This window comes from Lonchura striata, chromosome 2 (genome assembly GCF_050655825.1).
Source record: "Lonchura striata isolate lonStrDom1 chromosome 2, ASM5065582v1, whole genome shotgun sequence".
In the NCBI taxonomy this organism is placed as follows: domain Eukaryota; kingdom Metazoa; phylum Chordata; class Aves; order Passeriformes; family Estrildidae; genus Lonchura; species Lonchura striata.
In genome coordinates this window covers 139,258,452-139,275,816 of record NC_140704.1, presented here as the reverse complement: position 1 = coordinate 139,275,816, position 17,365 = coordinate 139,258,452, and the positions used below count along the sequence as shown (strand labels likewise).

At 35.9% G+C, this 17,365-nt stretch overlaps 1 protein-coding gene across 1 annotated transcript in view; it reads right to left on the bottom strand.

The window, feature by feature from the left end:
- Nucleotides 1-4,491: 4,491 nt before the first annotated feature.
- Nucleotides 4,492-17,365, bottom strand: part of EMC2 (ER membrane protein complex subunit 2) — a 38,879-nt gene continuing 26,005 nt past the window's right edge. Inside the window, exons 8-11 of the mRNA XM_021546574.4 lie at nucleotides 15,749-15,830; nucleotides 14,509-14,619; nucleotides 13,530-13,634; nucleotides 4,492-7,657 (exon numbers count right to left, since the gene is read on the bottom strand). Coding sequence (XP_021402249.1) covers nucleotides 7,571-7,657; nucleotides 13,530-13,634; nucleotides 14,509-14,619; nucleotides 15,749-15,830 — 385 coding nt within the window. The 3' untranslated portion in view covers nucleotides 4,492-7,570. The remainder of the gene's footprint in view (nucleotides 7,658-13,529; nucleotides 13,635-14,508; nucleotides 14,620-15,748; nucleotides 15,831-17,365) is intronic.

Below are 17,365 nucleotides of genomic sequence, written 5' to 3'. Positions count from 1 at the left end.
ATCTATTTAGTCTTCTTCCTTCAGGGTGTTTGTGCTCACCTTCCTCCTACTCCCATGGAGGCACTGAAATGCTGGTCCCACAGATTTCTTCTCTGGGGTATCACTTATCACTGGGGTAGCAATAGCAGACAGACATCCTTCTGACACTTTTGATTTCTCTGGCTCATATACCTGAAATGATCAGAGGTAAGTGAACACAGCCAATACATGGCAGTCTCCTGGTATTTCTTGTTCACTGTCACAGAACACACTCTCAGGTCTCACCCACCACTGAAAAGAAAAACAGGGCAAAACAACAGACAAGCCACCCAGACATCATCTCTCCATCCTCATATGTGTCACAGCTGGCCACAGCACATGGACAGGAACCTGCCCCAAAGAACCACCACAAAAGATGTGACTGGTGGGAGGCAACAGGCAAGAGACTTTGTGTCTCCATGGACATGGAGACACAAAGAAAAAGGACTAGGGCTTCTCCAGAACTCAGCAGTGCACAAACTTTGTAACACCTTCCATACTAAAAGCAGACCTCTAACCTCACTAACATTTATTGCATTAATTTTGTTTAAAATATTGATCTTAACTGCTTTAGTCAGCAATCACTTTCATTGCTTTCTTTCTCCACTTTAGGTGCAGATGGCTGTATTTGAAATGTTATTCGTCAACTGCTTACAAACACAGAGCCAGGGTATTCAGACAACTATCTGTTCTGCTTCCACTTAGGAGTCTGGCAAATGAAGGACACTAAATAAATTAAAAAGAAAAAAAAATGGTGCCTAAACTTAAGAATAAAATCCATGTCTAAGCACTTAAGCACTTAAATATGTGGTCTGATTTAAAAAAAAAAAAAATTGGAATCAAGAAAGTGCCAGCAAGGCCAACTGGGAAGTGATGACTTGGAGAATTCCATCCCTAATTTTGTTGTCTAAATATGAATCCAGGAATAGGGCCCAGGATCTCATTTTGACCAAGATATTTGTATGTATGCTGCCTAGAGCTGGAAGGAATAAATTGGATCACCGATCTCCTCTGAACAGGGAAATCACTGGAATTTTTTTAAAAAGCACTTTCATGTTATTACATTCAGAAGATTGAATACGATGGGCATTGAAAAGACACAAGAAAGTTTGTTCTCATTCTCACCACAGATGTAGGAGCAGAGTACCAGGCCCTACTACCTCGGCACAGGAGACCCAGGTGTTATCAACCCAGAACTAGCATAAGACACTGCTCCTTGCACCGACTCCAGCCACCCACCAGCCTGTCAGGCTCGTACCCCCAAAATTCACTGTTATATAGTTAGCTGAAACACCAAACTTCCTTTTTCTTCAGCAAACTTCACACTACAAAAAAGGGTCTAAAGAAAATAAGATATAAGTCTCTTGCTAGGCTTCTCCATCCAATTCCAATGATGGTATCATGTATTGATTTGCTCTCAAAGATACTCTCAAATGAGCACATCTACATCTCCACTGAGAAGATGGTTTGGTTTGCATGTGGAAAAGCCTTGATTTTCTTTGAAACTACTCTAATAGTTGTAGCTGTTTCTTTCATATGGCTATCAGGCTCAGAATTACCTGAATATGGGAGCTTCCCAAGAGGAGCAAATTATCTGTATTAGCAAAGGCTCCTTTCTAAGTCTGGGTGGTGCCTACACTTAACCAAATCAAATTTTACTTAAAAGCTTTTTAGAGCTTTTGGCTCCATGTGGACATAACATTTCTGGGAAGTTTTGATCAAAAAGCTTGGCATGACTACAATTACAATATTGTTACAAGGCACTAAATGGTATTGATATGTTTAAAACAGAAATTCTGTGTTCATTTTATATACAATTTATCTCAATTGCATAAATACCTGAGTATTTGTAGATTAATCAGTTTTCATCCTCTCCTTGAATCTTTCAAATATTCACGCTTACAATAAAACCTAATAATAGCCAAGCAGCCCATAGAATAATCATTTAATTAAAAAAAGGAGTAGCAACACTGATTTCAGAATTGGACAGCAGCTATTGACTTTTAATAGATCTATTAATATAATTTTATAGTTTTCATTCTTGATTATAACTTAAACAGAATAAACTACAACAGTTGTCCAGGGAAAGAGATATAGTTCTACTGGGTAGTTTTCGTATACTGCTGCCCACTTCGTGATCTATTCCCATTTACATGGTTTTCAATGTTTAAATGAAACAAACATTCTCAGATGGGCAGTGACAGCTATGAGTGTCGTAACTGTATTTAATGGAATAAAAAACACAAACTAACTTGTCAGACACACCACGGTGTCAAGCTCAATTACCAAAATAAACAGAGGCAATGGTTAATTTTACTTGCTGCTCACTTGAGACTGCTTCACTGTTGATTTTTGCAGTCTCTTCCTGGGAGGATTACATCTGCCTGGTTTAAAGTTTCACTTCCAAACATCATGTCCAAAACCTAAAAGCTTGCTACAGAAAAAAAAAAAAAAAAAAAAAAAAAAAAAAAAAAAAGTATAAATTTGGGAAAAGATCCTTCCTTCTCCAGGGAAAATTAGCCTGGATCCTTAGAGGAATGTTATTTAAACAAGCCCCATCTATGAGACAAGAAGTGCAAACAGGTTGTAGCCTGCCATGATGGAAGCCCACCAGAAACTTCCCATGTGAGCAGGCACAATAAATGTGTCTTTCTCCACTGCCTTGAAGTAGATGCCTACATGCCACCCAAATGTCATGAGGAACCATAAGATCAAGTTCACATTGAGAGCAGTTAAAATACACAAGGATGATGAGAGAAACATTTTTTCACCACATTATTTTTTTTTTTTATTTTAAACACAAGCTAGCATCTATCATTATTTTGGCAATGCAAAAGTGCAGCAGATGTTGTCACCTACTGCAGGGCAGAGAGCTAGTGGATCTCTGCTTACTCACTCAAGCTGAAAAGGTGGCTCATCCTCCCTCCAGCCATTCCTTTGACTTGGATAAAGAAAGAGCCTCCCATCTGGAACTGTTTTCCTGAAGTGATTCACCCCATGCTGTTTCACACACTTGCACAAAAAGACCCAGTGACTGTGAGACCCAAACTGCAGTCTCATCACCATAACGGATCTTGCTACTTCCAGGTCATTCAGCAGAGATCACATCCAAACTCAGACACACTTTGACAAGTACCCACAAAGGGTTTGACCAGACTCAGTCCAAGGCAAAAGTTCACATGCTGACCTTTAGGCGTGCACTGGTCACTCAGTGCACTGAAGCCAATAGTGTGCAAAACCTTCACAGAGGCAGGATCACTCCAGCAACTGATCCATCTGTACCTTCACTTCTACAGTCCCAAAGCAAAATCAGAGCTTCTGCAAGATTCTCCAGCTGTGGAAATGCCAATGGGAGAAATGAAAAGCAGAGGACAGAACAGTCCTTAGCAGGAGCAAGATGTGGGGAGACTTAGGGACTCCAGGCAAAGTGCAGCCCTAGGGGCAGCTGGGCAGAGCTCAGGCACTGTGCTGGGTCTGTGAGCACATGGCCCTGAGCACCAGCTCTGCAGGCTCTGGGCTGTGCCAGGCCAGCCTCGTTTAGTCCTTTGCACCATGACTGCTGAGCTCCGGGATCCCGAGTGCAGATAAATGGCACGTTCTTTGCAACATGCCAGTGGAAACCCTACTTTAGCATTGAGTTGAACAGGCCTGTGTGCTTCTCTAGCCTTTCTTCCTCCCTGGTAAGCATTGAAAAGATTGCATTGCTTTGTACAGGAGACTTCCTCATCACAGGGCAAAATAAAGTCACCTATGAAATGCACTGATAAAGGTTTTTCATTTCACATCCAGCAGCTGAAAAACAACTTTACCAGCTTTACCAGTGGTGTTGGTGGGGTTGATTTATTTTTGTCCTTTTTTTCATTTTGTTGGTTGTTTTTGGTTTTTCTGTGTTTTTTTTTTTTTTGTTGTTGGTTGGGTTCTTATTATTGTTCTGGTGGGGGTTTGGGTTTTTTGTGTTTTTTTGGGGGGAGGGGTTGGGTTTTGTTCTTTGTGGCTTTTTTTTTCCAGTTTAAGAGGCACATTAATGACCCATTTATTGCTGGTAACTAGTCTCTGGGTAGACTCAAATAGCCTGTTGTACTACTATAGACAGTAGTACAGAGGACTACTTGCTGTAGGTTAAGCAATAGTCCTGACATTCTATTCATACACTGAACTAAGCAATATTTTGAGAAATACTAAGCCACATTAATTTTATAGACAAAACCACAGTCAAAAACTGTACTAATGGTCCTCTACTCTGACACCAACTTGAAGGAGGGTGGGCATAGTCCTTTCCTGCATAGGGGTATGTGCACATCACATAGCACTGTTTCACTATCTCTATGGTTTAGATTACAACGGAGTTTTGAGTTTAGAGCTGAATATATAGAAGCTCTTAAATTACAAGAATTATTATTGCAAACTTGACTGCAGCTACAGTTGGTGTTCTTGGAAGATGAGAGTGCAAGTAACAAGAAGCTAACAAATTCATGCCAGTAAGTCAAGTTTAATTTGCTTTCCTTTTCCCCTCCCTTCTAAAGCTGGCTGAAATACAAGTTCCACTGTAAATGCAGTGACTAGCAAACATGGATGCCATTACAAATACAGCAGTGCCAAGAGGAAGTCCTCCGTTGACTAATAACAGAGTTTCCAATGGCAACCGTAAGATATTCTGGGCACTGAACTGAAGAGATTTAGGGATACATTCTAAACAAGATTTGCTTTTTGCAGCTACATAATATGAATTGTATAACATTTGGACAAAAAGTTTTGACGAAGTTACCAATAACTTGTATCACAAAGGCAGAACTGGAGGTTTTGGTGGCTCCTCAATGACTTTTACATCATCAGGTAACACTGAGCTCTCCTTGTCAAGCCTATTACCAAAGTATGGTTGAGAAAATAAAGATAGTCATTGCTACATAGCCTGGCATTGCAAATGTCCCAAGCTTTTGCTGTCAACTGAGACAATATGAACACATAGACTTTTATTTTGGAAAGAGGAGACTGAATGCTTGATAATACTTTTGTGTAGCATTTGTCACTGTCAGAGCACAATACAGAACATAATGAAGTTCATTTGTTAATTAAGTAACCCATTCTCTGAAAACCTATTCTTTAATGCAACACAGCATCTGTAACATTACAAAATCATTTACTAGAATTGGAAAATTACTTTTATAAAGATCATAATATATGACAGCTTCTCTTCTCAGCAAGCCCTTTCTTGCTGAGTGCAGGGCATTTCAAGCAGTTACTGCCCCTGCAGAGGATTTTTAAACTTTATTTTTAAATTTCAATATGGAAAATACTCTCAATTTCCATTGCTGTAATTCAATAGTTCTGTTGGAGATTGCCCATGCATTTTCATTGGAGTAATTTATTTAACCTTTGAAGTAAACATAAATTTGTCAGAAATATTTGCAAGGTTGACTTGTAAGCTCTACTATGTGGAAATCTTGCCAAAATACAAGCACAAATCAGAGTGCTAAATAGTAATTTCAAAGAGATGCCAAATGAAAATGAGAAGGTGCTAAGCAGCCAAATGACATGAAAATTGTCATCAAATAGCTGAAAACAAGAAACAGAACAAATTTCCTTACAGAGAAACTGATATACTAAATGCCCAAGTCTGACACTGCTTTATTAAAAGCTGCCTCTGAACAAAGCTTTATATACATCATATTTCAGCAGAATGTGCCTGCTACACAAAAATACTGCATTGCTGGTTTTTAACAGCTTGGAGGTAATTGTTATGCACTAAGTAATTTTAACTTTCCCACCGAGTTTCATTTTAAAATGCAACTAAGTTACACGAGATGTAAGTGCAACAGAAAAAATTACTAATGAGGGCTTAAAACTCTAGATGGCACACTCATACAATCAAACGACTACAACAGAAATACACAGCACCAACTATGATATCTTCTGACTTTGATGTTTTCCACCCAAAGCACATATAATCTAGCCACACGTACTGTTCTGAGGCCAGTTTGTGAATTATTATTATAAAAGGATATGCACCATTTCCCCAAGTTACAATTGGGTGATTTAATAAAACATTATGCAATATCTGCAGTTTTGTATTTCAACAGCAGTGATTAAGCTATTTTATGATTCCACATACAATTAATTCTCATGTCATGGCATCCGTTCTGTCACACTCCAACCTACTTCGTGGATAAAACTGAGATCCTACATGTTTCTTGAAGGCCCAGTCTCATGCAAAAAACAGCTCGGTTATACACATTTACAAGCTTTGAAGGAAGTTTTTTTGCTGGTTTGTCTTTAAGAAGGAACTCAGCTGTATTTTATTACATCAAGTCCAGGATCATAATGAATACATTTCAATACACAGCCTTTAACCTATCCATCTATATAAATCAGGCAGTATAAAATCTAAAAGTCTAATCATCCTGGATGGTTGTAGCAGCCATGAAAACAACATTGCAACACTGGTATTAGAATTTGCCAAGGGTACATTGATGCTGTTATACAATCTTACTGAAGCTGTAGTAAATGAAATGATAGCTGTGCTTCTGAATTGCCACAGTGCACATCTGAACAACACCCAGAATGATCAGAGGTGCAAAATATTGAATTAGGGTGTTTGACTCATTATCTGAGGAAATAAACCAGTGCCTGAAGACAAAAAGACCACAGTTTTACAGTGTGCTGGATGCTTCGTGCTGATGGTGTAACAAACACTACCCCTCAGAAAGTGCAAGGCACCTGAACAAGCTCTCATGTCACCCTGTCAGTGCAGTACCCCTTGCTCCAAGTGGAGAAGCACCACAGCAAATGGGTGCCCATACCAGGGACACAGAGCTGTAGAGACCAGCACAGAGCCCCAGCGGAAATTCACCATGTGGAACACATGTACAAGAAAGGAGACAGAGAAGGAAGAAAAAAAAAAGGAATATGCATACACCGATCAGAGAATTATGTGGGCATGGAAGCATTTGCCCACAAAGCCACAGAGAAAAATGTCTTTGCCCTTAAGCCAGTACAACAGCATCCTGGAAGCAAAGTCCACAACTAAGTTTTCTCCATTTCTACAGTACTAGATATGAACTCATTAAGAAAACCCTTAACAAACTCTGTTCTCTAATAAAGTGTACTCATAATCACTCCTTGATGTATTTTCCAGAAAGTGTACCTCTGTAGCATGTTTTTACTCTTAAATGTGCAATTAAGAAAAATATTTAGCATATGTTATTCATCTACATATATAAATTTAAGTCTGTATTTTTTTAATCATTTAATAAGTTTATTTCTACAAATTATGGCTTAGAAGCAAGTACTGTACATACAAAAATCTGAGTATACTGATGTGCGGCACGTCATTTCTTTGTGTTGTTTATGTAGATAAGTTATTAATTTCAGTGGGTATTGATCACATTTCTTATAGCAGCAATAAATAGGCATTTTACTTTTCATAAAATGTTATTTTATATAGCATGTAATCAATACAAAATTAACTTTTAACAGCACTAGAGTAACATAACCCACAGGTCATTACAGGTTGAGTGTGGTATTGGAAAATTTCATATTAGTTCTCTGTGCCAAGCTAAGACTGAGTGATTTGCAGGGTCTCCAACATGTCTTCCACTGCCTTCAAGGAGTATTTAGTTTCTTTCTTACTGCGACCTGCAAACTAAACAGGAAAGAAAGAATTTCAGATATATGACAACTAACAATCCTATGTCTAAATCCTGTGGAAATAACAGTTATACACAACAAATACCAATAATTAACTCTATTTACTAAAAAATCAAAAGCACAAAACTAAACCTCAGATTTTTTACAAGAATACAAGCTTTATCACCTTCTTCTATGAAGCAAAAATACCTTCTGTTAAAGGAAGACAGAAAAAAACCCTACTTATCAAGATTTACTGTAAAATAATCCAGACAACACACAATTATATTTTATAGTTCAAAGTAGCCATGTGGGATAACATTGTACTTGACTGTAGCCTCCTATTAAAACTCCAATTTCAGAGAACATTTGAAATAAAGTCTGTCTTGATAAGAAAGAAAGATACAGCTTAACAAATACTACTAGTGGCTTTAAAAAGGAAGGAATAGAAGGACAGGAAATGTTGACCATCCCATGTTGAACTCAAAAGGGTTTTTCTAATGATACTGGCAATTGCCATCACTCATAAGCCATATCTAACAGAGAGGATTCATTGACCAGGTTGGTCTTTAGTCAAATGAAACTCCTAACCATTTTTAACACACCTGCACTAAAAAGTTTTGCATTTCAGGTTGGGAGGGGTGGTAAAGAAATTACAGAAACAGTAACTAAAACTTGCTTTTAGTAAAACAGCCTATCCTCTACTTAAATGTTAACATCTAAACACTCAATAAATTTTCAATTTGAAGTTTTTTATTTCAAATACTACTGGTGTTTTGCATAGTTAGTCCTTGATTTATAATGTGTCCCTTCTCTCTTATAATTAACTTAATTTAGCAAACTCTTCATGACCTGTTAAGAAAGATTAAGTCATCAAACTCAGGTAATATCACACCAGCAACAAGCTGCAGGACCTGTTAACCTGCTTTTGACCCCTAGGCTACAATCTAGCATTGCAATTCCCAATCAGCACTGAGTTTTTTTTAAAAATAGTTTTGGCACAGTAAATAATAAGCTATCTCAAAGAAAAGTTAGGAGAAATTTTGTTACTGTGACAACACTTTACAGCTTAGAGATGTACTGAAAACACTGTCTTTTTCATGTTTTAGATTTCCAGGTGATTAACTGGTGTACCACGTTTTGATTCTAGTAATAATATATATATATAAACCCATTCTTCAGGTTGTGCAGTTTCCAAAGTGACATGCAATAGCCAACTTCAGAGGAAAATCCAAGATTTCTTAAGATATGTCAAGGTGAAAGCAGCAACTTATGTTTTTATCTGATTGAATAAAATATCCTCTCTTTGTCCACATTAAACAGACACTTGGAAATTCCAAATCCTTTCACAAAAATAAGCAAGTTTAAAAAACACAAGTCAAAAGTTTCAAGTGAAAAATTGCTTTCAACTCAAAGCATTCAGAAATTTCAATAAAAAGCATAGAAGCCTAAATGTACTGTGGTCAAAAAGCACTTGGCAAGACACGCAGAAAGCATGCAGACAAAAGCTCTAAAATAAAGACAGATTTTACTTATTCTCAACATGGACACTGGAAGCAAAATTGACATATGACATTAGTTTAAAAAAATGCTACTTGCTAATTTCAAGAGTGGTTGCCTTCATGATGCTGACATGTAGTTTAAACTGAAAAAATAAAACCAAACTCTACGTCATAACAACCAGAAGCACACTTGGAAATGTAATCACTTCAAATTTGCCCTGACGAACAATTATTTTGTCTATTTAGCCATTACACAGCAATTTGACTGATTGAGCTGGAATCCATTTCTTAAATCATGACTTAATTTTGTTTCCCAAATGGTTAGTAACAAAATCACCTCTCTCCAGCCATAAATAAAATGTAGATTGCTAACACAGAAGAGTTTAGCAGTGTACCAAAGAAGCATGTATCTGGAAAATTACTGTGAGTAGGATCACATTAAAGATTTTTGTGAGCATTAATCAAACTCGCCTTCCTCTGCTGAAATGCTTCTACCAGAGGACATGCTAAACCAATTACCTAATTGAAGAGCACCAGGTAGCTTTATTTTGTTTTGGTTTTAAAGTAACTGTGACTCATGTCCTCAGAACAGACAGAAGTTCTTCTCAGGGTCTGCACATTTGGACTTATCCAGTTTCCCAGTCATAAGGCAAAAGTAACCTTGTAATAATAATAAACTTTAAACTAATTCTTTGAATAACGAATTCTTAATTAACTTCTGAAATAAAATATTAAAATTAAATTTTACTTGGGTCTTTTTTTCCACCCAGTCAATTAAATTTAAGAAGCCTGGAGCATAATGACTTTTTTTTAAGAGGATGTGTTAGCAGCCAGGAATTCCAGCTCCGTACAGCAGCCCTAGCTACAAAACCTTTCTGTCTTCCTGAAGAAGTTTACATTTCTCCTAGATTAGATACAGATGAGAAGTACTAATCAGCATGGATGGTTACATATTTAACATAAAAATAATTATATTATCTAGCTGCAGTGTCAAATATCTGTACATTTCAGAAAATTTTTTAGCCATTCTTTATCACCATGTTTTCCTCTAAAGACAGTGCTGCACAGTCTAACTAACATTGGTGAAAAATGTTTTCTTTCTATACTCAAAACACTGCTTTCTTTAAATGACAATAAACTAAGAAGTTCTTCTGATTTCAGACAGGAATGCAAAGGAAAACAAAAATCAAGTGCCAAAGCACACTGCTTGAATGACAGAATAAAATTAAAAAAAGGGACCGGTAAAAATATTTCAAGTAAACTGCACACAAAATACACTTAAAAATAATTAAATCATTTTTAAAAAGCAACTGTAGCCAGTTGTTTGAAAAAATAAAGGCAGTTTTCCAAAATTATTGAGCAAACTCCTGGTAATTCAAGTTCAAATCCAAACTGGAAATGGGGAAAGATCTCATTGCAAGACAATTGCTCAAAATTAACTTTTTGCATTAATAACTTGGAATTTAAAGTCACAAATTCATATAATTTGTATAGACGTTCAAATCAGGATTCTAAATTCATCCTGCTCTCTAGAACATGCACCTGAAAAAATTCATTTAGCAGTATGAGAATGTCCAACCAATAAAACAAGTCAATGTCAAACCCAACAAGCTGTTAAGGCTCTTACTGCACTTTACAGGTGGATAATGCATGGAAAGTGTGGAGAATTTACAGAGATCATATAAATATACAGCTTAAAACCTGTCTAGACATACCCTCCCACTAAGGCAGGAGCACTGTATGGGCTTCTCCTGGCACAACTGACCAAGATTTCATCCTCAGGTCCAAATGGTGACAATTTCCAACTGCTCAGCTCACAGAGCAGAGGAGCAACAAATCAACACTGACATAGGGGAACTGCCACATACTGCATCACCCAACACCTCTGGCTGTAGCTGCTGGAGGTTCTGAGTCTCTGACACAGAGACTGGGGCAGCCAAAAGCTTCTGCAGCACTGTAACAAGGTCAGGAGGGTGGGCTGGGGATGTCCTGCCCAGCTGGGCTCACTGGAGCTCCTTGTGGTTCTTCTGGGAAGAGGAATGGGGGCATTCACCCCATTTATTTGTCAGATCCTGGCTTCAGCTTCAGTACTTCCATTTTCTCAAGAGCTGGATTTCCCTATATCCCAAACACCTAACAAGAGCAGAAAAGGAGGCTATATATGTATGTACATATGTATATGTGTGTATCTGTATATGTATGTATGTACATTAGGTGTGTTAACACAGCCTGTTCTGGTAAGCATCAGCCAAAAATGCTTAATGTAGGATCCAAAAGAACTCCACAAAAACAGTAATAGGAATTTCAAACTAAAAGAGAAAAAAAAAAAAAAACAAAAAAAAAACCAACCCCAAACAAACCAACAATCCCCCCGCAAAGCCCCTAAACCCCCTGCACTTAAAAATGCCCCCAAGCACTACACCACTCCCAATAAAATTCATTTTATTAGAGACATTGTATGGTAACAGAAAGATATGAGGAGAAAATAAGGAAAAGGAAAAAAAAAAACAAACAGGTGTGCTTATCTGGATGGGAATCAGTTAACTAGAAACTGTAATGATTAAACATCCATTAAATTTAGAACTAGGAGATGCCTATTTCCAGGTCCTCTGTGCCATTCCACAGCCTGCACTGGTTTTAAATTTCCACCCAGATGAACCCTGAAAGGGACTGTTTCCCAGAAGTGCTAACAAGTCTCTACCAGTACTTTGAACTCCAGTCACAATATTTACTTAAAACATATGCAAATCCACTCTATTCTAAGCAACTGATTTTATTAAGATGTAAAACATGGAATACTGGTTTCCACTACAAATTCACAAATCTTTTAAAATCTGTTTTGTTCTGTCAATTATGAATCTGTGGTGTATTCCATTCTTTAATATTTTTTCTAAGTGTTTGGCTGTTTTGGTTGAATTTGTGTTAGGATTTTTTTCTGTTTCTTTGGGTTCTTTTGTTGTTGTTGTTGTGGGTTTTTTTTGGTTTTATTTGGTTTTAAGCCTGCAGTACTTGAGTTTTCCATCTTCGCTGCGCTTACAGGAATGTCAGGCATACCTCAAGTCAAAAGAAGCCCTGGTTATTTACAAAACATCAGACAAAGTAGTTAATTCATACACACCTTAGCATCATGAGCTGGTAAATGGTTTATTACTGAAAAACAGAGCGATTTAAAGAGCAGAAGAGAAATAAACTTTAGGCACGTAAGTATAAAATGCTTCATTGTCCCTAGAGATACAATGCTCTTCACTGTACAGTCAGAAGCTACAGGCCCAATTAGGAGAAATGGAAAATACCTCTAAGTTGGAATATATCAAAAACACATCAGCCACAAGAAGCTGCACACTTGGCAAGGAACCGAAATGCAGTTAAGTATTAAGAAAACAGCACTGTCTGTAAAAGGAAAATCTAATTTAATTCCATAATAGATGCTGCTTGTAAAAAGGCCATTTGGTAGTATTAACTGTGAAATGGTAGCAAGAAGAAAAAAATTAAATATTGGGTTCCAATACTGAAATATTGCAGGGAGAAAGAAGAGCTACATGTATACAAAGTCTTTGCATTTAACATCAATACTTTTGCTCAACAAAAAAGTTGTGGGGAGAACTGGACAGTATGCTGTTGATGTCCAGGATTACTTATGTATAAACTTTGATTGGCAGATCATTAAGAATAGCTGTAAGGGAGAAATATTTGGGAGAAACAGACAGCAGAGCCTATGAGCTACAACATGTTTTCATTCATATTTATAGAAAGAAATAGAGGCTTATAACACAACAGGAAATATAAAAGTTTAAACATAACTTTTTAAAAAGTTGGAAAGACTCCAAATCACTTCAGCAAGTTTTGATTATGGCCTACAAAGTCTACATTTTCACAACTCAATGAGCATTTCTCTACAAAACTACACAAAACCAACTTCAGACAGGAATATTAAGGCAATTAAATATGATTTTGAAAGGTTAGAGTAAACTCAAGGAAAAAAAAATCCTAGAAGTTTCATTTGTTTTCTGGTAAAGTAGAAGTGGATAACAAAGTTACTCTAAGAATTAAGACATAGCAAGTTTTATCAAAATAGCTGTAGAACCAAGTCTTGAAGGTCAATATTACAGTAATGTACATTCAGTTAATGTTAGTAGGAAAAATATGCTTAAAGCTATTAAGTAAATGATAGCAATTAGTAACTGTAAAATTATTAAGGTTTCCAGGAAACCTTAACCTTTTATTAATTAAGGTTTCCAGGAAATCAAACAGAAGCAGAATGAAAAAAATATAAGCAGATTATGCTGATTTACATGTCATATTTAACCTCTTGAACAGTAGCTGATAAAAGTGCAGAAAAGAACTATAGAGCATGTTACGAGTATCATAAAGCAATGAAGTACTAACCTGGTATGCTCTGTTTATTTGGTTTGCAGCCCAGCTGGCATATTTCATATTATCTTTTTTCATTTTTGCACTTGCTTTTGGATTGGAAGCAATATGACTGGCAGACTAGGAATACAATAAAATAAGTGTAATTATAAAATTTATGTGCATGAAATAAACTGAGAACACTGAGCATCTCCTTACAGTCTAAGCCCTATGCACAGTGATAGTGGAAAGAGACAAAAAAAATGCTAAAAGTTACCAGAAAACAGCATCCAGGTAAGAATCAGCTAGACTTTTAAAGATATTGTTTGTTCTATTTAAATGTACATTAGACTTCAGTTCAGTTCTGTACTGACTTAAGAACCAAACCTGGACATGATCAGCTAATCCAATCTTCTTTTCCTAAAGTGAGAGTTATGAATTAGTTTTCTACATTCAATTTTTTACCAGAGACAATATAAAATACATCACTTGTATGTCCAAGCTGCCATTAAAAACATTACATGTTTCCCTGTAATATCAGAAAACACATTTTAAAAGCAGATAAGACTCTACATAAAATATGCCCACCTTCACCTGAAAGAATAAAATAATATTATTTAAGAACCAAATTAAGTTTTGTACTTATATAAATAAATCCACTGTGCAAAGAACCACTGCTACTATGCTGGTGTTTTTCAGCAGTCACCTTCTAGAGAGGATGCATGACTTTAAATCCTTTTTGAAGAAGTTACCTTCCCATGCCAATAATGATAATTCTTTTGAAAATACAGGCAAGACTTAAAAGTTAAGAGCACTTCTGTAAGGAGTAGTTACTAGCACAGAATTATCCCTACTCAAATAGTATGTAAAATACTCTGTATTTTAGAACAGTGTTAATCATCTGAGCTATTAAGCTAAAAATCAGGGAAAAAACAAAACAGCAAACAGCAAAGGATAATATACATGCATAAACAAATTTAGAATGATAACATGGAAAATACCTAATCATGCTTACCATGTAAAGTCCAAACAGAGCTCTCATATTTCTGTTGTTAAGCTTCAGTGCTTGTGCAAAATACTTTCTTGACAGCTCAAGGTTTTCAAGCCCCCCCTGAGTATATTTAACCTGTAAAAATGGTAAACTCCTGAAACTTGCACGTCGTTCATACCTCAGGCATTCAATCTCAAGCAACGATACTACAAAAATTTACTCCAAGTTTGTTTCACATGACATTTCTAATCACGTGAATCCTATCAAAAGCCTATCAAAATATATATCTTTGCAATATATACATTTAAAAATATTTAACTATAGGAGAAAAAAACACAGCATTAATTTAATTAATTAATTGCTACAAGATTAAAAAGTGATTATTTTCACCTATAAATACTTGAAACCTTGGGATTGTCTCTTATAAAAAGTAGCAGAAATTTTAGATCTAAATTCTGACTACTAGAAATCCATACTGACTCTATGTTCCCACAGCATGCATGAAAACAGTTCGCAAAACAACACAATGACTTTCATTATGTATTCAAAATAGCACACAAAGTTTAGAGGATTACTCCATTATTTTTCTATTCATTTTTCCAGATATTAGATCAACAAAAAGAGGGAAAAATACTAGAAGATATGCTTCAAAGTCTTTTTATGACAAAGCTACTTAGGCTTTCAAGTTTTAATGTCAACCCAATTTTACCCATGTTAACTAAACAAATTAAACCCAATCTAAGCAGTTAACACTATAATTTAGGAAAAAAAATAATCTGGAAAAAAAAAGACAAATTCAAATGGCTAAAACCTTGAGCTAAAACTTCTAATTTTACCTCTAACTTTTACTTCACTTCCACCAGTGCTCCTTCAGGCAGAAATTAGTGGATTCAAGTATCTGAGTCCACAGTAAGAGGCAATACATCATAACCTCCTAGGCAGCATTGTTGTAGAGAAGTTTAGCTTCTCATGCACTTAATTTGAGAAGTGCATAAAGACTTAAACAAGAAGAGTTCATTTAAAATTAGCTTTTATCTTGAATAATTCCTCCCCCAACTCTTATATTTAGCTTAGTCACACTGTGACTGAGTCAGAGTATGAAAACACAATTTCCAGAACATGTTCAGTTCTATGAGATGTTAGCATTCTCTGTGAACTCTTTTAAAATCTCCTAGGGAAAAATTAAAGAAATCATTTTCACCACTTCTGTAACATAAAAACAGAAAATGTAATCAAACATAATTGATTTTTCTGAAATACCTACTTCAGCATATTGTTGACAATATAAGTGGTTGTGAGGATTAGTCATCATAAGCTCCTCTAAGCAGAAGGCTGCCTTTGCATAGCTGAGAAATACAAAAACAGTGATAAAAAGGAAACATGAGTACACAGCTCTTTGCTTCAGTTTTTTTTACAGCACAATACAAGTATTACTTTTCCCCCCAAAAAATCACATGATTCACAATTAAAATGCTTCATTTTAAAATAAAGTTTAGAACCAAGTTACTATTTTTGCATCATAAACAGAGGAAAAATACACAAAATCTAATGGAAGAGCTCACGAAAAGCATTTAACATACTAATCTCTTATTAATAAGTGCCAGTTGTTATCAGCAGGAGTGATGATAGGTATTAGGTACTGTAAGACACTGAACTGAGACAATAAAAATAATTCCTTTTTTTCATAAGAAAATTCAACTACCTGAGGATTCATAAACACAGCTACTGTTCACAGCATTTACACTGTCAGTTAACTTTACCTGCCAACAGTTAACCACAGAACTAAGACAAAAAACCAACAAACTAAGACTATTTCTAAAATTCAAACAGTCCAAATCTATGTATGAAAATAGCATCAGACCTCTCCAAAATGGGCATATCCTTATCATTTGAGACGGCTAGTCCTTGAGTTTTTTAGTGAGAACTTTCAGAGAAAATTAAGAAGTCAAGCTCAAAATGCAGGTTTATTGAGAAGAATCTTGGCTTTTTAATCTGTCAAATAATGGAACTGCATGCAGAATTTGCATCATCTAGAGATATGTGATAGCACTATTGCACAGTTTATTGCATAGGATTCCAAAATTCAGAGATAGAAGGTTTATGATGGCAGTGTGGATAGATATTTAATATTGCAGTAAAAACAATTTAGCAATTATGAGACCATATTAAGCCATATTATCTGTAAAATCTTGTATCCTAAAATAAATATGCTGTGGTTTTCTCCAGTGCATGTTATGATTGTAATGTATCTGTATCACTTATTAATCTGGAGATACAAGGGCAGCCACCTCATTCTCCAAAAGCAGAAGCCAGAGTCCTCACTGCAGAACAGGGTAGAACTGAGGACTGTGTAAACCTTGTATATCTATGTGTGCTAATGAACAAAAATGAGAGCATGGTGATTTCACAAGCCCTGTGACTTGTGACCCTGATAAAACATATAAGTTGATGAATTGCATTCTTTTTTAAAACTTAACTTTTAGTTGCTTTTAGCTAAGATCCCAGTTTTTCCCTATTAGCACAATAATAATAATGATGCTTATGGAAGTATAGAGAGGACAGTGAATTCTTTCCATGAACTGAAGTTCTACATATTGCTTTTCATTGGAATTACAGGCCAAAACAAATACAAGCAAAAGCAATTTCTTTCTCAGGTTTTATTGCACAGTTTCATAATAAAGATTATAGTGAGAAAAACACAACCCAATAATGGGATACATATATTTGAATCACTCTATCATTCACTTTTGTACTGACAGATTGGCAAGCTCAAATATCTTTCCAGAAAAATTTTTTTAGTAGCTATTTTCTTGGAAAAGGGGCTGGTAGATCTCCCCAAACAAATGGAAATCTAGGTATCAAAATTCCTAGTTTATTCCTG